At 47.9% G+C, this 26,825-nt stretch overlaps 1 protein-coding gene across 1 annotated transcript in view; it reads left to right on the forward strand.

The window, feature by feature from the left end:
* Positions 1–674: 674 nt before the first annotated feature.
* socs7 (suppressor of cytokine signaling 7) overlaps positions 675–26,825 on the forward strand; it is a 114,553-nt gene continuing 88,402 nt past the window's right edge. Inside the window, exon 1 of the mRNA XM_085966191.1 lies at positions 675–2,296. Within this exon, the coding sequence (XP_085822317.1) occupies positions 1,155–2,296 (1,142 nt within the window). The 5' untranslated portion in view covers positions 675–1,154. The remainder of the gene's footprint in view (positions 2,297–26,825) is intronic.

Here is a 26,825-nt window from a genome sequence, read left to right on the forward strand (position 1 = left end):
GTTAGACGTGTCCTAACTCGCACCAAGTCCCGTTTACCCATCACCCCCTGTGCTCGCTGACCTACATTGGCTCCCGGTTAAGCAACGCCTCGATTTCAAAATTCTCATCCTTGTTTTTAAATCCCTCCATGGCCTCGCCCCTCCTTATCTCTGTAACCTCCTCCAGCCCCACAGCCATCCCCGAGACATCAGCGCTCCTCCAATTCTGGCCTCTTGCGCATCCCCAATTTCCATCGCTCCGCCACTGGTGGCCGTGCCTTCAGCTTCCGAGGCCCTAAGCTCTGGAATTCCCTCCCTAAACCTTTCTGCCTCGCTACCTCTCTCTCCTCCTTTAAGTCACTCCTTAAAACCTACCTCTTTGACCAAACTTTTGGTCACTTGTCCTATTACCTCATGTGGCTCGGCGCCATATTTTGTTTGGTAACACTCCTGCGCAGCCCCTTGGGACGTTTTACTATGTTAAAGGCGCTGTATAAATACAATTTGTATGTTGTATGTTTCAAGCCCTGCCTGATTTCTAACAAAGCTGCAAAGGAGTTAAAACCCTGTGCCAGTCTGCACTGTAGACAAAATGTAGAACAGTTTTAAATATGACCTTTCATCTCAGCCGGAAATCCGTTTCATGTTCGCTGAGAGCACCTAATATCTTTTGGAGCAGGCATTTAATAATTTATATATACGCGCGTGTTTGCAATTTTGTTCAAAATATAAATATTTATTTCAGAAGCTTGTGGTTTGGGAATTTGTCAGTGATGTTTTTATAATGAGCCGGGCGCTGTTGACCTTTGCAATGCACAGAACGTCAGCACACAGATGGGGAGGGGATTTCATTGAATTTACGGAAGTATCAGCGGGTGTGGCTTCAAAAAACACACACACAACCTGATCTATTCTATGAAGATTTTTTTTTGTTGCCTTGGTGTGTGTGTGTGTTGTTGCAAAATGTTCGATTCCGGGAGTAGCCGATTGAAGGAAGGAACGGCAGCCCTGGAACAAGCAGCGTGGAGGCGAATTGTTGCCAAGTGGTAGCTGGATGGCCGAGGGATCCGAAAAAGGTGCTACAGTTGCAAGTGGCGGATAAATAGTTAATGCAAGAATAATTCAGCTGCAGAAAACACACACACACACACACCCAACGTGCGGCGGTCTTGGCAATGATGAATCGGCAGGCTGCGTCGGATTTTGTGCTGCTGCATGTTGTGGCTCCGGGGCTGGAGGAGAGGGAGTCCGGGTCTGCTCCGGGAGCCGGGGTGGGGGGCAAGCCGCTGCCCTTTGATGGCAGCCGCCGGCCGGCCACTTTGTTGCAAGATGCCGGCTGGAAATTGCAACACTTGGACTTCCCCGCAACAAAAGGAGCTCGGCCGCAGCTAATGGTCTTCCGCAAACTCAACGGGCTGGGGCCACCGGCAGCCGAGAGGGAGGAGGGCAGCCCGGGCACCGGGGCAGGAGGAAGGGCAGGGGGGGACCGGCTGCGCCCAGGCTTGTGCCCTCGGCACCGGGGCTGCTGCTGCTGCTCTTACCGGGCCCCCCGACCACCCCGGGCCGGCTGGGAGGAGGAGGAGGAGGAGGAGATCTTCCAGCTGGCCCAGGACTTGGGAGACTTCAGGCTGGGAGAGTGGCCAGGGGAGCCGGGCTGCCAGTGCTCGGGGCCGGGAGCCTCCTCCTCCTCCTCTTCCCACAGCCCCCGCCGCCTGGCCGAGGAAACCAGCGATGCGGTGCTAGTGCTGGAAGGCATTGAGCCTGGAGATGCTGGCATCGGCGACCTGGACATCGACACTTGCTTAGAGACCGGCGAGGAGGAGGAAGAGGATGAGGAGCAGCGGCTGAGTGCAGACTGTCCGATCCACCAACAGGCACTGGGCTTGCACCTTGCCCCAGCCCAGGACGACCCCGACCCCAGCCCAGGGGCAAGCAGCAGGCTGTGCCCCCATGGAAGCTCCACTCCACCCGACCTGCCTCCTGCCGCTCCCGGCACTCAGCCCTGCTTGGATTCCACCAGCTCCCCCCAGCAGACAGAGGACAGGGACACCGTGGAGCTGCCCAAGGTGAGGGTGGCCAGGTGCACCAGCTCGCCCAGCACCTCCTTCAGGGAGGGCGAGGAGGACAAGCTGCCCTGGCGCCTGCCCAACAAGTCCCGCAAGAGTTCGCTGAAAATCCGTCTCAGTAAGCTCTTTCGAACTAAAAGCTGCAACGGGGCAAGTGACCCTGGAGCTAAACGACATTCGATGGACTTGGAGACCTCGGCTGGATGCTTAGTGGAGATGTCGAAATTGCAAGAGGGTTATGACATGAGAAGGTATCGGTCCTTATTTTATGTTTTCTCTGTTTTACAAGAAAGACTGTTTAAAGTTATAATGTTACACCTGGTAAAGCAGAACATACCGTTGTATAATTTTAGTAAAATATACCAATGGGTGTGACTGTGTCCAGGTGAGAAACACCAAGCAGTACAATTATGGGTTTTAGTCCTTCCAAACTTGGGTTGTTTATGGACAGAGCCCTTTTGAGTTATATAACTCTAGGTTGAAGTTTCACTGGTTACAGGCCCATCACTGGTAGTGGTGGTGGGGACAGTTTGAGGTCATGAATTAAAATAGCACCAAAAAAAGAGGGTATGGCACAACATCAAATTGAATTGTCTTAACGTCTGATTTTTTTTTCCTACAGTGTAATTGTAACAATGCCCTAAATCTGCTGAAAATTATGAGGGGTTTTAATAGAGTAAATAAGGAGAAACTGTTTCCACTGGCAGGAGTGTCGGTAACCAGAGGACACAGATTTAAGGTGATTGGCAAACGAGCCAGAGGTGACATGAGGAATCATTTTTTTACACAGCGAGTTGTTGTGACCTGGAATGTGCTGCCTGAAAGAGTGGTGGAAGCAGATTCAATAGTAACTTTCAAAAGAGAATTGGATAAATACTTGAAGGGTAAAAATTTACAGGGCTGTGGTGGTGGGGGGGGGGCAGCGGGGGGAAGGGGAAGAGCAGGGGGGAGCTCTACCAAAGAGCTGGTACAGGCATGATGGGCCGAATGGCCTCCTTCTGTGCTGTATCATTCTATGATTCTATGATAATCTCAGTGGCACAGCAGTGTAGTAATGGGTGCTATTGGCGTTGTGTGCCATCTCCACCAAACAAATCTGTCACCTAGTTCACGGGCAGGAATGCCACAGAATCTTATGAATATCTCCGATTTAATTCAGCTGCTTTTATATACTAGCCCTTGAAAGCCCTTGCAGCAGCTCAGCTGTGATAATAGAACTGTAACGTTAATTGTTTTTGGAGGGGAGCGAGTGAGAGACACTGATATTAAATGGATCCATTCTCAATCTTCTCAACATCTTTCCCAGCCTATTTTATTAGCAGTGCAGAAAAAAATATAATTAGAGAGACCCCCCCCACCCCGCCCCGCGCCGCCAGTTCTCTCCTGAAAGCAGTGACTCACGCTGTGAGATTGTTTTGTTTTCCAGACGTGGGCGACATTGTCAAGACAGCATTTATTTCTCATCCTGAGTTAGAGAGTCACACCACACGGTGTGGGACTAGGTGTCGCGCACAGAGTAGCAGAGGTTCTCTTTCCTGAAGGACACTGGTGAACACTGCTGGAGATTTTACACCAGCTTCCATGCTCACTTCTTGCCGTGCCTGCTCACAAAGGAGCAGCTTCATGGAGTTCAATTTCATAATTTGCCAGAGTAGGATTTATTAAATTCAATTTTAAAAATGATATATTACCAGTTTTTTTTTAAGAACTGGTGATCAGTAAAAGTGACCATGAGGTGGTCGATTTTTGTTGTGAAAATCCAAGTGTTCTTTAGGGAACGCAACCTGCCATACCTTACCTGGTCTGGGCTTATATGTGGCTCCAGTCCGACACCAATGTGTTTGACCCTTAACTGACCTCTGCAGTGGCCTAGCAAGCCACTCCGTTGCATCAAACTGCTGCAACGACCATCACCTTCTCGAGGGCAAGTAGGGATGGGCAATAACGGCTGGCCTTGCCAGGGACGCCCACATCCCGAGAATTCATTTTTTTTTTTTAAAAAGGTGCTAAGGTGGGATTTGAACTCTCAGTTGCTGGGTTGCTTGTCCAGTACCGTAACTATTCGGCTACTGTGCCCAGTGGTATGATTCTGTGGATGACGGCAGCCCTCTGCGCTCATTGAGCTGGCTGTATTTTACCTGCATGGTGAGGGCTGTGCTGCCATTTAATGGTTGAGCAACTGGGCAAATTGCAGCCAAGCCCGATCGCGCCTACACACCTCTGCTTCACAGCAGGGGTGGGGGGGTCACTGGCTGACTTTCCTGTTCCTCGGTCTAGGGATGCTCAGACCAGTTGTAGCACCCAATACTACCGTCATTCCTGAGAGGGGCTAACCTCACCGGCGAGTATCGAAACTGACTGTAATGTCACTATTGTCATACAGGAAACTTTTTTTTTTATCCGGCACCGACGGGACCGGCGTGTTGCCGGTTGATCAAAAAGTCCGGATTACAGAGAGGTATATTTACCAAGGTATGAGAACCCCGTACACAGCCACAGGTGCAGGAGCCCTGGTTACACGGCCACAGGTGCAGGAGCCCCGGTTACACGGCTACAGATCCAGGAGTCCCGGTTACACGGCCACTAATATAAAGTAAAACTTACCTGAACCTACTCCTGAATTTTGCCGGTTAAGAGAGCTTTCCGGTTATTTAGGTGCCGGTTAGGAGAGTTTCCTGTATTGTCATATATTGTTCCTTAGAGGGTAATGTAGGGTGTGATGCAATATTGATGCAACAATCGTATAACGCAAGGAAATGTCACAGATGTGTTCAATGTTCCCTCTAAAAAATTTTTCGGGTGCATGGTCCCTTTAACAGGCTGTGCGGCCTATCCAAATTTCTGCGCGTGCGCGGCTTTCCGATTTAAGAGCCGGCTGCACAGGACCTGGGTAGAACTTAAAAACAAAAAGGGGGCAAGCACTTTGCTGGGAGTGTACTATAGGCCCCCAAACAGTCAGGGGGAGATAGAGGAACAGATATGTAGGCAAATCTCAGAAAAGTGCGAAAATAATAGGGTAATAATAGTGGGGGATTTCAACTTCCCCAATATAAATTGGGATAGTCAGAGTGTGAAAGGCTTAGAGGGTGCAGAATTCTTAAAGTGCATCCAGGAGAGCTTTTTGAGCCAACATGTAGAAAGTCCTACAAGAGAGGGGGCGGTACTGGACCTAATTCTGGGGAATGTAGCTGGGCAAGTGGTGGAAGTGTCAGTAGGAGAGCATTTTGGCGACAGTGACCATAATTCGGTGAGATTTAAGGTGGTCATGGAAAAAGACAAAGACGGCCCGGAAATAAGGGTTCTAAATTGGGGGAAGGCCGATTTTAATATGATAAGGCAGGATCTGGCCAAAGTGGACTGGGAGCAGCTGCTTATAGGAAAATCCACATCAAAACAGTGGGAGACGTTCAGAAGGGAAATAGAGAGAGTACAACGCCAACATGTTCCTGTAAAGGTCAAGGGTGGGACCAACAAGCAAAGGGAACCTTGGATGACAAGGGATATACAAAAATGCATTAGAAATAAAAGGGGGGCTTTTGGCAGTTACAAAAGACTAAAGACAGAAGAAGCCCTAGAGGAGTATAAAAAGTGCAGGGGCATACTTAAAAAAGAAATTAGGAGGGCGAGGAGGGGCCATGAAATAACACTGGCGAGCAAAATAAAGGAAAATCCTAAGATGTTTTATAAGTATATTAAGGGCAAGAGGATAACCAGGGAAAGGGTAGGGCCCATTAGGGACCAAAGTGGCAATCTGTGTGTAGAGCCAGAGGATGTAGGCGGGGTTTTAAATGAATTTTTTGCATCTGTGTTCACTATGGAGAAAGACGATGCAGACATAGAAATCGGGCAAGGGGACTGTGACATACTTGAACATATTAGCATCGAGAGGGAGGAGGTGCTAGCGGTTTTAGCGGGCCAAAAAGTGGATAAATCCCCAGGCCCGGACGAGATGTATCCCAGGCTGCTGTGGGAGGCAAGGGAGGAGATTGCAGGGGCTCTGACACTAATTTTCAGAACCTCTCTGGCCACAGGGGATGTACCAGAGGACTGGAGAACAGCTAACGTAGTACCATTATTCAAGAAGGGTAGCAGGGATAAACCAGGGAATTACAGGCCAGTGAGTCTAACATCTGTGGTGGGGAAATTATTGGAAAAAATTCTGAGGGACAAAATTAATCTCCACTTGGAGAGGCAAGGATTAATCGGGGATAGTCAGCATAGCTTTGTCAAGGGTAAATCATATCTAACAAATCTGATCGAATTTTTCGAGGGGGTGACTAGTGGGGTGGATGAGGGAAATGCTGTGGATGTGGTTTACATGGACTTCAGTAAAGCTTTTGACAAAGTCCCGCATAGGAGACTGGTCAAGAAGGTAAGAGCCCATGGGATCCAGGGTGCCTTGGCGCGTTGGATCCTAAACTGGCTGAGTGGCAGGAGGCAGAGGGTGATGGTCGAAGGTTGCTTTTGTGACTGGAAGCCTGTGTCCAGTGGGGTACCTCAGGGATCGGTGCTGGGTCCCTTATTGTTTGTGATCTACATAAATGATTTGGATGAGAATGTAAAAGGTATGATCAGTAAGTTCGCAGATGACACGAAAATTGGTGGGGTGGTAAATTGCGAGGAGGAAAGCCTCCGGCTACAGGACGATATAAACGGGTTGGTCAGATGGGCGGAAAAGTGGCAAATGGAATTTAACCCTGAAAAGTGCGAGGTGATGCATTTTGGACGGACAAATAAGGCAAGGGAATACACAATGAGTGGTAGGACCCTAGGAAGTACAGAGGGTCAGAGGGACCTTGGTGTACATGTACATAGATCCCTGAAGGCAGCGGAGCAGGTAGATAAGGTGGTTAAAAAGGCATATGGGATACTTGCCTTCATTAGCCGAGGCATAGAATATAAGAGCAGGGAGGTTATGATGGAGCTGTACAAAACGCTGGTGAGGCCACAGCTAGAGTACTGTGTGCAGTTCTGGTCGCCTCACTATAGGAAGGATGTGATTGCTTTGGAGAGGGTGCAGAGAAGATTCACCAGGATGTTACCTGGGATGGAGCGCCTCAGCTATGAAGAGAGGCTGGACAGGCTGGAGTTGTTTTCCTTGGAGCAGAGAAGGCTGAGGGGGGACCTGATTGAGGTGTACAAAATAATGAGGGGCATAGATAGGGTAGATAAAGAGGAACTTTTCCCCTTAGTGGGGGGGTCAATAACAAGGGGGCATAGATTCAGGGTAAGGGGCAGGAGATTTAGAGGGGATTTGAGGAGGAACTTTTTCACCCAGAGGGTGGTTGGAATGTGGAACTCAATGCCTGAAAGGGTGGTGGAGGCAGGAACCCTCACAACATTCAAGAAGCATTTGGATGAGCACTTGAAATGCCATTGCATACAAGGCTATGGACCAAATGCTGGAAAATGGGATTAGACTGGACAGGGATGGATGGGCGGCGCAGGCACGATGGGCCGAAGGGCCTCTTTCTGTGCTGTAAAACTCTATGACTCTATGACCTCCAGACCACTGCGCAACCGCACAGCTTAACGGGAACGTTGCGTTCTATTTAGTCGGCCCATGAGTTGTATTACACTGGTAGTCATGGAACATCTGTTTAAATATCTGGAAGAGTTGAGAAGTGTCTGCAGCTGCATTGTATAGGACTTTTAAATGAATAAAAGTGCATGGTCATCCCCGCAGTAAATCCGAGGGTGCGCTCGTTTTTTAAGGGCAGGATCATTACACCATATTAACATAATGCTGCTAGGGTGCAGGTGTGTATCCTTTTTAAGGCTACAAGGTGAAATTGCTCTGCACTCTTTAAAGTGAAAGATTGGGTCAGTTACAGGTCAAGCTGCAGATCAGAACCTTGGCTTTGTTTGTGGGGAAAATCAACTTAAGAAGCTGTAGATATTCTGGCTTCGTTATTAAGTGTGATACAGAAATTAGACAGTGTGAGATGTCTGGAATGGTGACCTATATTTTGAATATATTACCAGTGCTATTGCTCACAGTGAGCAAGAGGTTACACTGTTTTAAAATAATAGAGGCGTTATCGACAAAGTGTGATGGGAAAGTGTTACAGGAAGTACATGTGACAATTACAGGAAGAACATGTGATATGCAAGATTTTTAATATGTTGCAGACAGATGCTTATTTTTGAAAAGGGAAACTTCAGAGTCGCTGCTTGCTTTCAATGAGGTACGAACCAGTCACTCCGTCTTGTATTTTTTTGGGGTGGAGGGAGGGGGGGAAATTTGAGAAGCCGAGGTGAAGGGTCAAGGCTCATGGAGCAGGGACACCGCCAAGATCACAAGAAGAGTAGGAGAGACGAAAAGATAATCCGTGCTAGTTAGTGACGTCAAGCTTGCATTTAAAAAAAATACCTGTGGGATGAAGGAGGGAGTGAAGTAATGAGGTTGACATTTTGAGATTCTGGGAAAGAACCAGTTAAGAGTAGGAGGTGATGCGATCAGTTCGGCACAGTGAGGATTCGTGGAGGGGTGGGAGGGGAGTGTGTAGGATGCTATATTCGGAGTTTGGGAAGAATAAGAAGGGAAAGCTTGGCGGAGCATTGACCATAGTGATATCAATGTAGATATAAAGTTGAGAGAGATTGCGACGGAGAGGGAGGTGACATTGGTAAGATTCTGTCTGACACCACAGTGATAAACTGTCCGAGGCTCAGCTCAAAGACGTTCAGTTGCCCTTAATTCTTCGAAGAGCTGCCTTGCAGAATTCTGTCCACCCTACCTGCTCTTTCCCTTCCCAGCCGTTCTGTTTAACAACAATCTAATGCAAATTAACTGTGGGAGGCAGCATCTGACGTGACCGCTGAGTATTGGAAAGCACGACAGAACTCAGAGACCTGTGTGAACTTCATCTGCAGGAGGTGATTCACAGTTCAGGACGTCTCCTTCTGTGCTGTATGACTTTGAAGATGTAGGCAATGATTTGAAGTTTGGGTTTTTCAGTAGTGCGGGGTGCTTGCTCTGCTTGGACAATGATTATTGTGGTGCAGAGGTGAACTCAAGCAGCGAGAAAAGAAAGAAAGACTTGCATTTTTCTCCAGCGCCTTTTACAACCACCGAACGTCCCAAAGCGCTTTACAGCCAATGAAGTACTTTTTGAAATAGAAGCAGAAAATGCTGGAAATACTCAGCAAGTCAGGCAGCATCTGTGGAGAGAGAGAAACAGCATCCACAGTATTTTGCTTTTGTAGAAGTACTTTTTTGAAGTGTAGTCACTGTTGTAATGTACGAAACGCAGCAGACAATTTGCACACAGCAAGATCCCACAAACAGCAATGTGATAATGACCAGATCATCTGGTTTTTTTTATGTTGGTTGAGAAATAAATATTGGGCAGGACACCAGGGATAAACCCCCCTGCTCTTCTTTGAAATCGTGCCATGGATCCTTTACTTCCACCTGGGATAGCAGATGGCGGGTGGGGGACATTTGGGGCAATCCTGGGCTTCAGAGAGGGTAGGAGAAGAGGGGACATAAGCCATACCAAAATAATTTGGTAGGGACAGACTTCCTCATTGCTGGTGTGACATGACAGACTCTCAAACCTGACACAAACAGTAACCTGCCAGCATTCACTGTACAGTCTCACATATGAAGCTTAGCTGTCGGGCAAGCTACAGGTAGACAGTCAGCAATTGTGGAACTGCACCGCAGCAAAAGTCAGGAGAGGAGGTGAATGGTTCATAAAGCACTGAGATGGCAGGAAAGTTAGCGTTGCAGATACTGGTGTTGTCCAAGGAGCCTACCTTTCCAGATGTCGCTAAATTGGGTGCAGTGGCCAATGATCAGTGTGAGATAATCCGAAGGGATCTGGACAGGCTAGGCCACTGGGCAGATGGCGTTCAGCGTGGGCAATTGTAAAGTTGCGAGATTAGGCGAAAGAGTGATGACATATTTAGGGTTGATATTGAATGGGGATGAGCTTCAGTTAGCAGAATAGCTGGGCATTTTGTTGGTTATGTCATTTAAATCCATTGGTTCCATGTTCACAGGTAATCGAGGAAAAAATGTATCGCTAGGGGTGTGAATTATAGATCAAGGGAGGTGATTTGATTTAGAATTTATTATCAGGCTTTGGTAAGGCTGCATCCGGAGCATTGTGTTCCGTTTTGTCCTTGTATTACAGAAGGGATATCGGGTTAGTAGAGGGAGTCCAGAGGAGGTCTAGAGATAGATAGAGACACACAGTGACAGATAGCTATGTAAGCTTTGGCAATATGGTTCTCTGTAAACTTTCATGCCAATAAAGCATTTGAACTGAACTGACTAGTCACACACTTTGCGGAATGGGGGAGGACGATGAGGAGTGAGACTCGACAAGAGATTTTTAAGCACTTCACAGTATGGAAAATGTTGATCCTATCTTCAATCCACCATAAACTTGAGCTCATCCAAAACCCGTATCCTAATTCGCACCAAGTCCCGTTCACCCATAACTCCTGCGCTCACTGACCTACATTGGCTCCTGGTCCAGCAAGGCCTCGAATTCAAAATTCTCATCATCAAATCGCCCCATGGCCTCACCCTCCCCTATCTCTGTAACCTCCTGCAGCCCTACAGCCCTCCGCGAAAAGAGTGACTCCGGCTTCTTGAGCATCCCCCACTTCCTTCGCTCCACCATTGGTGGCCTTGCCATCAGCCATCTCGGCCCAAACCTCTTTGCCTTTGTCTTGTCTTTTAAGACTCTGCTTAAAACCTACCTCTTTGACCAAGTATTTGCTCACCTATCCTAATGTTCTTTGGCTCAGTGTCATATTTTGTTTGATAATGCTCCCCTGAAGCGCCTTGGGATGTTTTACTACATTAAAGGTGCTATATAAATGCAAGTTGTTGTTGTTCTCTGTTAGCCACAGGATTCAAGAACTCGGCGACAGGTTAAGGGTGTCAAAGATGAATAGAAAATTTCAGCAACACTTTTTGGATGGGAGGTTTAGAAGGGTGGGCTAGATGGACCAATGGTGATCTACTTCACAAAGCATTGCTATGTCACTTTGACATTGTTTATTAACAACAACCACAACAACTTGCATTTCCATAGCACCTTCAACGTAGTAAAACATCCCATCTGGTCAGTACCGCATCTCTATTTATGGGACCTTGCTGTGCGCAAATTGGCTGTTGCGTTTCCTACATTACAACAGTGACTGCACTTCAAAAAGTGCTTCAGTGGTTGTGAGGTGCTTCGGGACGTCCGGAGGTCGTGAAAGGCGCTATAGAAATGCAAATTCGTTCTTTCAGAGGCACCGGTTTTAGGAGGACACGGGACTGTTTCCATTTGGCTTGTTCCTTTTTTTATTTAAATCTGTGATGGGGTCTTACAGCCAAGTGCAGCGATCCCTGCTGCAGAGTGTTGCCGGAAAGGAAATCGGGAATCAGGCGGAGCTAAGTGGAAAGGAAATACAAGTGGGAACGCTGAGCAGCGCAGTCGGTGTCTGAAATAGGAAAGATAGGCTGAGGATTTGGGCGAGAACCTTCAACCTTTCTGATGAAGGGACCTGCCCAAATTGTTGATCTGTCTTTTCTCTTTCGGAGACCTGCTGACCTGCTGTGCATTTTCTGGGTTTTCTTTTGCTTTTAAAGCCAAACTAATGGTTGCCGCATCCAACTAACTCCTCAGCATGACGGCAGCTAATTGATTACTGTTATTACAGATGTGCCTCTGCAGGTTATAAAGTTGCTGCAATGTGCAAGTGTGAATTGGAATAAAGGAGGCCGAGCCAGCAGGCACTTTCCTCGGATAAGATAATTGGCTGAAAGAACCAGGGGGGACGAGATGCGGAGCATTTTTTACGCAGCGAGTTGTCGTGATCTGGAATGAGCCCGACAGGGCGGAGGAAGCAGATCCTCAATAGTAACTTTCAAAATGGATAAACACTCGAAGGGGAAAAATTTGCAGGGCTTGCTGGGGAAAGAGCAGCAAGTGTGGGACTAATTGGAGAGCTCTTTCAAAGAGCCGGCACGATGGGCCGAATGGCCTCCTTCTGTGCTGTACCAGTCTCCGCCTCTAAGCAGCTTCTAAAGGCTGAATTTTACCACGAGCATTTCTAAATTGGCAGCGATTTGTTCCTTTGCAAAAATAATAAACTCTGCTCCCTGAGCCTACTGGGCCTGTCAGAGAAAATTAATTGGAGAGGAGGCAGTGGTGTCAGACATTTATTTATTGCAGTTTATTATCAGTTAATCCAGTGTAAAGTTGAGTGAAATGCTACAAACCTCTCCTCTGTAATCACACAGGAGCTCGGTCTGGGTCAACCCGAGTTGATTACGGCGAGGATTATATGCATTCAGCAAGAATTTACAAATTCACATTCACAGTGACGGACAGGAAAAGACCCTCTGCTCCATCCAGCCTGGCCCACAATTTGTGATACTTTGTGTATCAGAATATACACGCTCCCCACCCCAAACCATGTGATCTCCTGGGAGAGGCGAAAAACCTGATTTAAAAAAAAAAAAAAAAAAACCAGGCCAATTTGAGGGGGGGGGAGAAAAGTCTGGGAACTTCCCCTCTGGCCACCCCCTGGGCGATCGGAACTAGTCCAGGAGATCATTCTGGCCCTGGTAATTCCTGGCACGACCGACCGACCTTCTGTAAGAGGTGATCTCCGCCCCCAGCCAGAAAGAGGTCCAGCTCTCGCTTGAAGGAATTCAGCGAATCAGCGTCCACCGCCGTATGTTGATGATACACACGGCGCAGTAACGCTTACCCTTTCAGATCTTTCCCGGCGGAGAGTCGCGGTTAGGAGCTTGTGTCGCCCATTACTGACGCCTGTACAGCTGCTGGTTTTTCCCCATTGTTCATCGTCACATGACTGGGGGAAGGAAGGGTGCCATTTCAACATCATGGCAATTCTTAGCAAGAAACTTGGGTGAAGGGGTGAGGAAAGAGCTCCCTTTATCTTGCATCGAATTACATAGCATATACAGCACAGAAACAGGCCATTCGACCCAACTGGTCCATGCAGGTGTTTATGCTCCACACCAGCCTTCTCCCACCCCTCTCCACCTCACTCTAATCAGAATAACCTATTCCTTTCTCCCTCATGTGTTTATTGAGCTGCCCCTTAAATGCATCTCTGCTATTCGCCTCAACCACTCCCTGTGGCAGCGAGTTCCACATTCTCACCACTCTCTGGGTAAAGAAGTTTCTCCTGAATTCCCTCTTGGGTTTATTAATGGCTACAGCACCTTTCACGATCCCAAGACATCCCAAAGTGCTTTACAGCCAATGAAGTCCTGTTGAAGTGTCGTCGCTGTTATAGAAAATGCAGCCGCCAAACTGCACACAGCAAGATCCCACCAACAGCAATTAAATACATGACCAGATAATCTGTTTGTAGGGCGATTGGTTGAGGGATAAATGTTGGCCTGCTCCTCTTTGAATAGCACCGTGTGATCTTCTGCACCTACGAGAGGGCATTGGTTTAACATCTCATCCTAAAGACGGCACCTCTGACAGTGCAGCGCTCCCTCAGTACTGCACTGGGAGTGTCAGCCTGGATTTTTGTGCTCAAGTCTCTGGAGTGGGCCTCGAACCTACAACCTTCTGACTCAGAGGCGAGGGCTGACACAAATTATTTGGTCTTCTCTTTGCCCTTTTCAAACTAGATAGTGCCTTCCATTACGGGCCGCAGACATTGCTCGAGGTTTCCCGGTAAAGATTTAGGGTGAAAAATTGAGTCGCTAACTTTGCCAGGGTGCTACTTTTAGCACCCTGGAAAAATTACTGCTCTCGTGACCGAAATTGAGTGGTAGCGCCCCAAGAGGGAGGCGGGGCACTACTGGAAGCACCCTGCCTCCCTCTTGGGGCGCTGCGAGGGAATATCACGGCGCTACGTGCCGCGGTATTGCAGGCCTTCCTCCCCTTCTTAAAGGGGAGGGGCCTTGCGCAGCGCGACCCGGGGCCCAGCTGGGCCACCGGGATCGGGAGTGCCGGCAAAAGAGCCTGGCACTCGAGAGAAGTGCCGGGCTCACGGCGCGCAGCTGGCACTCCGCGGGGGGGGGGGGCGGCGGGTAAGGAGGCCGGGGATGGGAGCGGAGGCAGGTGCTGGCAGGCGGCCAGCAACGAAAATGGCCACCCGGCACCTCGCTTTTAAATAGCGCCGCCCTGACCGCAGGTAGGCCCCCCTGACCCCGTCGGACATGGCGTCCGGCGGTAAGTCAGGGGGCGCTACCGAAGATCGCGGCCGGGGCGCTGCGCACGGTGATGACGTCATTGCCGGCGGTGCAACACCACGGGGCGCTAATGGACAGCGCAATGGGGCGCTAATGGACGGCGCCATGAGACGCAAACCGCTAACCTCCCGCTGAATTTCGCGGGAGGCATTGGTGGCACTGCGCCCGGGCGCTAGTTGCTTTGCGCTAACGGGAGGCACAAAACTACCGAATTTTTCCCTCTTAATGTCGGATCGCAGGATTGTCGACAAGGTAATCCACCCTGCTTCTCAAAGATGTAATATACTGTAAGAGTTTAATGCCCTGATAATAGACCTTGTTATGTTGTTTGTGTCTGATATGTCCCAGTATATAAAATTGAACGGGGGTAAAAGCACTTGGATCGATGCTTGGATCCTCTACATTCGGAGAGAGGAGAACTGGTGAATTGGAATATTGTGTGTGGTAAAGTCTGTGTTGTTCCCCTTTGTGCTCTCTCTTTAAAGTGAGTTTTGAAAACCAGGTAATAAAAAAGAAAAAGCAGCAAATGCACAACAGGCCAGTCGGCGCCTGTAAAGAGAGAGGATGGGTTCACATTTTGGGGAGTGTAGCTGGAACTTCATAACCAGCTCTGATGAAAGGAAGACACCTGAAAATGTTGCCCTTCTCTTTTCGCTTCACTCACACGGACTGACTTGCTGTGTACTTCCAGCTTTATTCTGAAAACAGTGTATTTGGTCATTGTTGTATCCGTGTGTTAATGGAGACACGGAATGCAGGAGTTGGTTTACAGGTGTTTACTGAACAAAGTCTGGAGGTGAACTAACAGATACAAGACACTATACAGGCTTATATAGCCCGAGTGGCCACTACCGGCATTACAGTACACAGGGGCTCTTAAAGGTACATACACCACAATTCCTCCCCTTTTAGACAACCAGTACATAACATTTTAAGTAATCATTAATTAACATGTTTACAAGAACAATAATCTACACATTTGCTGCAGTTAATCAATTATAAGTCAGTCTCTCTGGAGGCTTCCTGACTCGGTCCGGATAACGCCTCGGTGGTGTAGTAGGTTCTTTTGGCAAGGTCGATTCGGCTTGAATGCCAGTGTCTGGATCATCTGGTTCCAGTATCACCGGATCGGAGGTAGATACTATGGGTATCTCTGCTTCATCATTAGGCGTATAGAGTTGTGGTGTAGGTTGTCCCTTTTCGGATGACTCTATGATCTGGTCAGCATGGCGCCTTATTATGCTTTCTCCAATGTCCACGGTATACATCAGCGGTCCTAGTCGTGTGCAAATAGTTCCAGGCTGCCATTTCTCGGTACGGTAGTCCCGGGCCAAAACTTGTTGACCTATCTGAAAGGTTCTAGTTGGCCTTTCATTCATGCCTTGAAATTGCCGGTTCTCTACGTCCCTTCTGATGTTTGGCTTGATCAAATCCAGCCGGCATCTTAGTCTTCTATTGAAAAACATCATGGCGGGGGTTTGGTTTGTAACCACATGTGTTGCATTCCTGTACGCAAACAAGAAGTTATCTACCTTATGTTGTAGATTTATGTCTTCATTACCCATGGCCTTTATGGCCTTCTTGAAGGTCTGGACAAACCTTTCAGCCAATCCATTGGTGGCGGGATGGTATGGGGCGGACGTGTAGTGCTTAACCCCATTGTTTTTTAAGAACTTCCTGAATTCTTCGGATACAAATTGCGGTCCATTATCAGAACAGATCTGTTCAGGCAGCCCATTCCTGGCGAATATGGTCCTTAATACTGTGATGGTTTTTTCCGTGGTGGTGGAGGACATCTTTATTACCTCCGGCCACTTGGAGTGTGCATCCACTGTCATTAAGAACATTGAGTCCATAAATGGACCAGCAAAGTCGATATGTACCCTTTGCCATGGAGATGAGGGCCACTCCCATGGATGTAGAGGGGCTTGTGGTGGGGCGTTTTGGACCTTCTGGCATCCTAGACAGCTCTTGGTCATTTCTTCGATGTCTCCATCGATACCTGGCCACCACACAAACGCTGTGGCTAAGTTCTTCATTTTCACTCCACCCAGATGCCCCTCGTGAAGCTCCTTTAGCACTTTATCCTGGAGTTTGGGTGGAATCACCACTCTGGATCCACACATCAAGGTTCCTCGGCACACTGACAGCTGTTCTCTTCTTTGCGAGAATGCTGGCAACAGTGGTTCGCCATGTGCTGGCCATCCTTTCACTGTTAAATCGTAGACTCGTGAGAGAGTCGGGTCATTTCTCGTTTCCTTTTCAATGGTAGAATTTGTTACTGGTAGACATTCCACTATGGTCGAGTGGAACATCTCCACTGCAGGCGCCTCTTCTACCGTTGGCAACGGTAGGCGTGATAAACCGTCAGCATTCCCATGCTGTTTTGATCCTTTGTATTCTATGTCATATTGGTGTGCCCCTAGGAAAAGGGACCACCTCTGTAGCCTTTGCGCTGTCATAATGGGAACGCCCTTTTTAGGGTTGAATATGGAGACGAGGGGTTGATGGTCAGTCAACAAGGTAAATTTTTGTCCGTGTAGGTAATGGTTGAATTTCTTCACTCCCCATACCAGGCTGAGTGCTTCCCTGTCGATCTGGGCATAGTTATGCTCAGCTGAGTTCAATGAGCGTGACGCAAAAGCTATCGGCCGCTCCAAGCCATCAGGGAATCTATGCGATAATACCGCTCCTACGCCGTAAGGGGATGCATCGCACGCCAGTCTGATTGGCAGTGATGGGTTGTAATGAGCCAACACTTCCTTGGACGTGATCAAGCCTTTGCATTTATGGAAGGCACGTTTACAGTCTTTGCTCCATTTCCAAATTACTCCAGTTTGTAGCAGTGCGTTAAGAGGGTGCAGAACAGTTGACAAGTTCGGTAAAAATTTATGATAGTAATTTATCAATCCCAGGAACGACCTTAATTGTGAGACATTTTCAGGTGCTGGGGCTTTTATGACCGCTTCAATTTTTTCAGGTGACTTATGCAACCCTTCTTCGTTAATTATATGGCCACAATATGATATTTGTTTCTGGAAAAATTCGCACTTGGGGCGATTTGCTCGTAGGCCCTGTTCTCTCAGCCTAGTGAGCACCTGCTCCAAATTGGCAAGGTGCTCGTTGTCGTTTTCTCCTGTTGCAAGGATGTCGTCTAGGTAGCATTGTGTCCCCGGAATCCCTTGCAGGACTTGCTCCATAGCTCTTTGCCAGATAGCTGGAGCTGATGCTACTCCGAAAACCAGTCGATTGTACTGGTACAGGCCTTTGTGTGTGTTTATCGTGAGATACTTTTTAGAGGCCTCCTCAACCTCCATCTGTAGATATGCCTGTGCCAAGTCAATTTTGGTGAAACGTTTCCCTCCGGATAGTGAGGCGAAAATATCTTCTATCCTCGGAAGAGGATACTGTACCGTGTGAAGGACCGGGTTTACAGTCACCTTGAAGTCCCCACAGATGCGAATTTTTCTCTGTTCTTCAGATTTATCATTATTCAACGTTTTCTTCATGACCGGGATGATGGGTGTTGCCCACTCGCTCCAATCTATCTTGGATAACACGCCTGCCTTTTCCAAATTCTCCAGCTCTGCCTCGACTGCTGGACGAATTGCGTATGGCACCGGCCTTGCCTTAAAAAACTTGGGAATTGCCGCATCTTCCACTTTTATTGAGGCGGTGACGCCTTTCAAGGTTCCTAGTTCCTGTTGAAACACTTCTTTGGCGTTGGCCAAGATGTCTTTTAATCGTTCAGGTATGACGTCATCGTCATTTTTTTTCTTACTGGTCACCGTCAGTGCCTGAATGGAGTGCCAGTCTAAACGTATCTTCCTGATCCATTCACGTCCCAACAGCGGTGGACCACCATCTTGCAGAACGTATAAATACAACTTCTGTATTTCCTTGCCATTGTATACAACAGGCACCCTTATTTTCCCTCTGGGGTATACTTTCTGCCCCGTATATGTCTTCAAGATAATGGATGTGCCTTTCAAAGGTATATGCGGAAATAGCCGCTTGTAATCCCGTCGACTTATGACGGTCAGAGCTGATCCTGTATCTAGCTCCATTTTAACTGGGGACCCCGCTATCGTGAGGGTAACCCAAATGGTCTGGTAATCTTCTTTGGCAATTAGATTATGTAATTTGAGACAGCTTAGTTTCTTGTTTCCAGAGTCGCTATCGCTCTTCTGGTCTTCGGAGCTACTGTCCGTCATTATTTGTACCTTTCTGTACTTTTCCTTATTGATTTTTTTTCTGTCAGTGGATTTTTTTGTTTCCAGATTGGCATACACGTGCAATGTGTCCAATCTTTCCGCATTGCCTGCATGCTTTGTCCTTGAACCAGCAGTCCCTCTGGTCATGGGTGGATCTGCCGCAGCGATAACATCTCTCTCAACCCCGTGTCATTTCATGGGTGCCGAAGTCCTGTGGCTTTTGCTGTATCTCTGCAGCTCCTCTTGCTGCTGCTTCGTATGATACAGCCACACTGAAAGCCTTGTCCAGTGTCAAATCTTTCTCAGAAAGTAGCCTTTTCTGTGTTCCTTCACTTAGGAGACCGCAGACGAATTTGTCTCGTAGAGAATCTGCCAGTCCTGCCCCGAATTGGCAGTGCTTTGACAGCTTTCTTAATTCGGTGAGGTAATCAGCGTTACTTTCATTCTTGTGCTGATTCCTCCTGAAGAATTTGAATCGTTCTGCTATCAGCAGCGGTGTTGGGTTTAAGTGCTCCTGTAGGGTATCAACAATCTCCTTAAAATTCTTGTCCATCGGTTTGGCTGGAGTGATCAAGTTTTGTAACAGCCCGTATGTCCTTGCGCCCATCAGATTGAGAAGTACCGATGCCTTTTTATCATCCTCTACTTCATTCGCTGTGCAATATACCTCCACTCTTTCCACATATGTGGTCCAATCCTCTATATCACTATCGAAAGCAGTAATATTGCCAGTCTTAGGCATCCTGAAAATCAAAAATGGCGCCTCCCGCGCTTTCCTTTCTTCCCTGCCAAGAAAAAAATGGCGCCTCCCGCGCTTTCCTGCCGCTGCTGACAACGCTGTTCTCCGCGGTTTTTATTTACACAGATATTTTTAATAGTTGGAGACTTGTTCCCGCCGGACTCTCTGGGACTTTTCCCTCCCTCTGCTTGGTCCGAACGCCGACCTGCTTTGCAGCGCCGGCCGTCTCCCGAGTGCTCCACCCTCCGTCTCTGTTTGCCTCCGCCTTCCGACTCGCTGCTTGGCCCCGCTGCAGAGCCACCCGATCGAGCCCCAGCCCGCTGCCCAGGAAGGATTAGTGCAGTACCTGCCACCAGCCCGGCTAGCTGGTGAAACCACAGTTTTTTTTTTTTCTTCGACCTTCATCTGAGGAATCGATCTCCTTGAGGTGCTGCCGAATTGCAGGTAAGTCCGTTTCCAATTCGTCACCACTGTTGTATCCGTGTGTTAATGGAGACACGGAATGCAGGAGTTGGTTTACAGGTGTTTACTGAACAAAGTCTGGAGGTGAACTAACAGATACAAGACACTATACAGGCTTATATAGCCCGAGTGGCCACTACCGGCATTACAGTACACGGGCTCTTAAAGGTACATACACCACAGTAATGTGAAGCAGAGATCCTGCTCCAGGCGCCTTGGAATATTACAGAATCTTATAGCACTGAAGGAGGCCATTCGGCCCATCGTGCCTGTGCCGGCTCTTTGAAAGAGCTCTCCAATTAGTCCCACTCCCCCTGCTCTTTCCCCATAGACCTGCAAATTTTTCCATTTCAAGTATTTATCCAATTCCCTCTTGAAAGTTACTATTGAATCTGCTTACATCACTCTTTCAGGCAGTGCATTCCAGATCATAAAAACTCACTGTGTAAACATTTTTCCTCTTCTCTCCACTTTTTTTGCCAATTATCTTAAATCTGTGTCCTCTGGTTACCGACCCTCCTGCCAGTGGAAACAGTTTCTCCTTATTTACTCTATCAAAACCTCTCATGATTTTGAAGACCTCTTTTTTTTTTAAATCTCTGCTTAACATTCTCTGCTCTCAGGAGAACAATCCCAGCTTCTCTAATCGCTCCACATAACATGAAGTCCCTCATCCCTGGCACCATTCTAGTAAATCTCCTCTGCACCCTCTCCAAGGCCTTGACATCCTTCCTAAAGTGTGGTGCCCAGAATTTGACACAATACTCCAGCTGAGGCCTAACCAGTGATTTATAAAGGTTTACTATAACTTCCTTGCTTAATATATACACAGAGTGCCTGTTGACACAACTGTGTCAGCCAATGAGTTGGAGGCAGATCGGGACTTGCAACAAATAATCTATTTTACAGCAGTCTATTTGCTCAGTAAACAGAGTCTATTTAAACAGCGCACTACAGCAAACAGTCTACAGAGTCTATTTAAAAGAGTACATGAGATTGAGGGTAATATACTGGCATGGATTGAACATTGGTTAACAGATAGGAAACAGAGTAGGAATAAATGGGTCTTTTTCGGGGTGGCAGGCGGTAACTAGTGGGGTATCGCAGGGATCAGTGCTTGGGCACCAGCTATTCACAATATATATCAATGATTTGGATGAGGGAACCAAATGTAATATTTCCAAGTTTGCTGACTACATTAAACTAGGTGGGATTGTGAGTTGTGAGGAAGATGCAAAGAGGCTTCAAGGCGATTTAGACAAGTTGAGTGAGTGGGCAAATACATGACAGATGCAGTATATCATGGATAAATGTGAAGTTATCCACTTCGGTGGGATGGTGATGGATTGGGAAATGTTGATGTACAAAGGGACCTGGGTGTCCTTGTACACCAGTCACTGAAAGCAAACATGCAGGTGCAGTTAGGAAGGCAAATGGTATGTTGGCCTTCATTGCAAGAGGATTTGAGTACAGGAGCAAGGATATCTTACTACAGTTATACAGGGCCTTGGTGAGACCACACCTGGAGTACTGGGTGCAGTTTTGGTCTCCTTACCTAAGAAAGGATATACCTGCCATAGCGGGAGTGCAGCGAAGGTTCACCAGACTGATTCCTGGGATGGCAGAACTGTCGTATGAGGAGAGATTGGGTCGACTAGGCCTGTATTCACTAGAGTTTAGAAGAATGAGAGGGGATCTCATTGAAACGTATAAAATTCTGACAGGGCTAGACAGACTGGATGCAGGGAGGATGTTTCCCCTGGCTGCGGGGGGGGGGGGGTCTAGAACGAGAGGTCACAGTCTCAGGATATGGGATGGGACACTTGGGACTGAGATGAGGAGAAATTTCTTCACTCAGAGGGTGGTGAACCTATGGAATTCTCTACCACAGAAGGCTGTGGAGGCCAAGTCACTGAATATATTCAAGAAGGAGATTAATAGATTTCTAGACACAAAAGGCATCAAGGGGTATGGGGAGAGAGCGGGAATATGGTATTGAGATAGAGGATCAGCCATGAACATATTGAATGGCAGAGCAGGCTCGGAGGGCCGAATTGCCTACTCCTGCTCCTATTTTTCTCTCTGTCTTTGCGAACTACAGCAAAGAGAACTCATGACTGAAACTACAGCAAAGTCTCCCGATTTAAAAGCAGGGAGATTTCCCCCTGCAAAGTGCAGAGTGGAGGATAGTTACACAATACAAATGACGTGCGTAAAATCAATCCCAGTCACTTGCAGCAGTGCAGTCTCCGGGCGTGATTGACGGGGGAAATTTGCCCATCATCTCCTTTTCTGGCCGGGAATAGTGGTGTCGCTATAGGCAGCCTGAAATATATGGGCCATGTACCTGAGGGAAACGTGATGAACTGCAGATGACACAGCTACACTAACGACAGCTGTCTGCTGTGGCAAGAGCTTGTTTGGAGATTTCAGAAAGCAGGCGTGGAGCTAATTGTAAATATCTGCAGAGCGTCTCTCTCTGCATTTGACATTTGAGTTGCTACTGGGATAGGTAAAATTTAATTGGGACAAGTGTATGCCTTGCAGTACCTGTCTCTGGGGAACTTTATTGACACAATATCTTAGAGTTAGAGTTGAGCAAAGAACCAACCCAGTCGCACAGCAATGTTTTATTTTCTAACATTAGCCTTTTATTTTTCCCTTTCCCAATTTTCTCTGTTTTGCATGTTGCTGGGCTACAATTCCAAGGATGTGTCCAGTCTGCAATACTTCTCCCAATTGGCCATTCTTGCTCGGTGAGCCTACGATCATCCGGCTATTCACCTACAGGGGCCACCCCAGACTCGCCCTATCCTGCTCTCGACCAATGCCCATTCATGCTTTCCAGCAGAGGAAAAAAAGGAAAAGAAAGACTTTTTAAAAAACTCAGCGAGTTATGATGATTTCGAATGCACTGTAAAGAGTGATGGGGTAAAAAAGAAAGACTTGCATTTGTATAGCGCCTTTCACGACTACCAGACGTCACAAAGTGCTTTACAGCCAATGAACTACTTTTTGAAGTGGAGTCACTGTTGTAATGTGGGAAACGCGGCAGCCAATTTGCGCACAGCAAGCTCCCACAAACAGCAGTGTGATAATGACCAGATAGACTTTTAGATGTTGGTTGAGTGATAAATATTGGCCAGGACACCGGGGATAATTCCCCTGCTCTGCTTCGAAATAGCACCATGGGATCTTTTACACCCACCCAAGAGGGCAAACGGGGCCTCGGTTTAACGTCTCATCTGAAAAATGGCACCTCCGACAGTGCAGCGCTCCCTCAGCACTGCGCTGGAGTGTCAGTTTTGATTTTGTGCTCAAGTCTCTTGAATGGGACTTGAGCCCACAACCTTCTGACTCGGAGGCCAAAGTAAGGGTCTGTTCCTCTCCACAAAATGCTCCAATTTTCCAGTCCTCATTACTCTGCAGTAAGTGGATGAAAGATTCATGTGTAAAATTTAAGAAAAAGGTTTGGCTTCCCCAAGTGTCTCCAGTTAAGGCGGTGAGTCACTAAAGCCAGACAGATCAGGAAGATCACAGGTAAGTGCCGAGTTGGTGAATCTCAGTTAGGGTGGCGGTGGACATGTGATAACGGTTCTTAGCACATGAGGAAGGCGCACATTAATTGTGATCTTTATATAGAATTTACAGCACAGAAACAGGCCATTCGGCCCAACCAGTCCATGCCGGCGTTTATGCTCCACTCGAGCCTCCTCCCGTCTTTCCTCATCTAAATCTATCAGCATAACCCTCTATTCCCTTCTCCCTCATATGCTTGTCCAGCCTCCCCTTAAATGCATCGATACTATTCGCTTCAACCACTCCCTGTGGTAGCGAGTTCCACATTCTCACCACTCTTTGGGTAAAGAAGTTTCTCCTGAATCCCTTATTGGATTGATTAGTGACTATCTTATATTTATCGCCCCTAGCTTTGAACTTTCCCACAAGTGGAAACATCTTCTCTACATCTACCCTATCAAACCCCATCATAATGTTACAGACCTCTATCCGTCTTTCGGATGAGACGTTAAACCGAGGCCCCGTCTGCTCTCTCAGGCCGATTGTAAAAGATCCCATGGCACTATTTCGAAGAAGAGCAGGGGAGTTCTCCCTGATGCCCTGGGGCCAATATTTATCCCTCACCCAACATAACCAAAACAAATGATCTAGTCATTATCACATTGTTGTTTGTGGGAGCTTGCTGTGCGCAAATTGGCTGCCACGTTTCCTACATCACAACAGTGACTACGCTTCAATAGTATTTCATTGTCTGTAAAGTGTTTTGGGACGTCCTGAGGTCGTGAAAGGTGCTATATAAATGCAAGTACTTCATTGGCCCCTTCCCTTTACAATGCATTCCAGATCATCGTAACTCGCTGAGTTTAAAAAAAAATAAAAAAAAAAAAAAAAAATTCTCCTTGTCTCCCCCTGGCTTTTTTGTCAATTATGTTAAATCTGTGTCCTCTGGTTACCGACCCTCCTGCCAGTGGAAACAGTTTCTCCTTATTTACTCCAAGAAAACCCCCTCCTGCACCCCAGGTGTATCCAGCCAAACCTGTCCTGTTCTCTCTCGGAATCTGACGGACCTGCCGTGTGTTCGCAGCCTTTTCTGTTCCTCGTTCAGGGGCTGTGGTGTGTTAGGAATTCTAAGTGCAGGGTTCTGAATGTGTCCCCTGTACTCGGGGAAAGGAAAGTGCAGTGTTTGTCTCGGTCTCCGGAGAAGACTCGTTTGTTCCGGTGAGGAATTTCATCACATGGTGCAGCACTTGGCTCCGGACGGCTGGGAATGTTTCTGTGAGAGAAACGGTATTCACTGCTGGAGAGAATGAGGTGGTGGGGGTGCGGTGTGGGTGCATGGGTGGGGGTCTCGAGGGAAATGTGTCTGCAAACCACCTCTCCATTGTCGCAACACAGTGTGTGATCTCCAGGGCTACTGCATAATAACATATTTGTGTATGTGTGTTAGTGAGTGTGTCGTATGTGAATTAATCTTTCTCAGTATAGGCCAGTGCCTACTGTGTGTGTGTGTTATTGGAAGATTACAGCCTTTTCCCCGCCCCAGTTCCCACCTTTCCTAACGGTCCTGTCTCTTTCTCGGGTACAGTTCCACTGAACACTCTCGCCCTCCAGGAGCTCCATCAGCAGGGGCTCCCATCACCGATCACCAGCCAGTCATCTCTGCCAGGAGGTGTGATGATCTCCACAGCCCCGACGGTCACTGTGCAGGCTCGTACCTGAAGTGGGGGCTGCCTGTGCCTGTGGGCCTGTGCCTGTGGACCTGTGCCCCAGCACCAGTCACTGCCTTCGGAAGAGGAAAGGAGTCAATTCATTTTTAAAAGGTGTCCCTCTTGGAGTAAGGGGGAGAGGCATTGAAAACGCCACAGCGAATCCTGTTCTGTTGCGTTCAAAGCTCCAACTAGGAGTGTTTCCTTCAATGTGGATTCTTGACTGATGGGAAGAGTGTGTGAAGTCAATCAAATATCTTTTCCCCCCTGTTGCATGCTTGAAATAATCCACCACCCCCACCAGAGACCTCCTTAACAAAACCTCCTCTGTCATTAGACGGTGCTGTGTGTGTGCATTGGTCCAGGCCAGTCTATTGGGGGTGTCCAGTCGGAGTTGCCAACCTGCCAGGATTGTCCTGGAGTCTCCAGGAATTGACGATTAATCTCCCGGACACGGCTGCGAGCAACACCGGGGAGAGAAATCATTGGACACCAGGAAAAAAATATCTTTCTATTTTTTTTTTTTTAAACATTTCTGTTTATTAGTTATAAAAATATTATGGATATGGGAAGAAAGACTGACTGACTGCCAGTCAAGAGTAATCCAATTAGGTAATAGAGTTGCTTTCCAATTGGCTATTGGCTGTGGGCTGCGAGGATTGACGTGTCAGGCAACCAATAGCGGGAGTGTGGGGATGGGGCGGTTGGAGGTGGGAGGTCATGTGATGAAATCTCCAGGAATATGTCCAACCAGAGTTGGGAACCCAGACACTAACGTGCCACCATTGTGGCTTTTGTCTTGTTCAGAGTGGAATCTAAAAAATTCCGTATCTGTCCATCCAAAGCTTACATAGAAACAAAGGAGTCTACAGGAGCGGTGAAGACTGTTGTGGTAAATTTGGCTGATCGCGGTATTTATATTTATTGACATAGTGTGTCCGCGTGGCTCAGTGGGCGGCACCCTCGCCTCTGAGTCAGAAAGTTGTGGGTTCAAGTCCCCACTCCAGAGACTTGAGCACAAAATCTAGGCTGACACTCCCAGTGCAGTACCGAGGGAGTGCTGCACTGTCGGAGGTGCGGTTAAACTGAGGCCCCGTCTGCTCCCTCAGGTGGACATAAAAGATTCCATGGCACTATATTAAGAAGAGCAGGGGAGCTCTCCCTAGTGTCCTGGTTAATATTTCAACCCATCCGTCCGGGATAGATTTGAACCCAGGTCTGAGAGGTGAAAAGAGAAGTGTCAAACCCATTTGATCCAGTCCCCTTAAAGAAAGAACTTCCATTTATGTCATGTTTTTGTGGAGTCACCGTTCTGTAGAAAAAAAGTAGGACCCAGATTGCGCACAGCAAAATCCCACAAACTGCAAAGTAGGTATTCTGTGGCGAGTGTCTCACCTCCTGACTCCGCAATGCCTTTCCACCATCTACAAGGCACAAGTCAGGAGTGTGATGGAATACTTTCCACTTGCCTGGATGAGTGCAGCTCCAACAACACTCAAGATGCTCGACACCATCCAGGACAAAGCAGCCCACTTGATGGCACCCCGTCCACCACCTTAAACATTAACTCCCTCCACCACCGGCGCACCATTTCTGCAGTGTGTACCATCTACAAGATGCACTGCAGCAACTTTCCAAGGCTTCTTCAACAGCACCTCCCAAACCCGCGACCTCTTCCACCTAGAAGGACAAGGGCAGCAGGCGCATGGGAACACCACCACCTCCAAGTTCCCCTCCAAGTCACACACCATCCTGATTTGGAAATATATCGGCCGATCCTTCATCGTCGCTGGGTCAAAATCCTGGAACTCCCTCCCTAACAGCACTGTGGGAGTACCTTCACCCCACGGACTGCAGCAGTTCAAGAAGGTGGCTCGCCACCACCTTCTCGAGGGCAATTAGGGATGGGCAATAAATGCTGGCCTTGCCAGTGACGCCCACATCCCA

The sequence above is a fragment of the Somniosus microcephalus genome, chromosome 24 (assembly GCF_052327205.1).
Source record: "Somniosus microcephalus isolate GS21.2 chromosome 24, FLI_Smic_1.0, whole genome shotgun sequence".
In the NCBI taxonomy this organism is placed as follows: domain Eukaryota; kingdom Metazoa; phylum Chordata; class Chondrichthyes; order Squaliformes; family Somniosidae; genus Somniosus; species Somniosus microcephalus.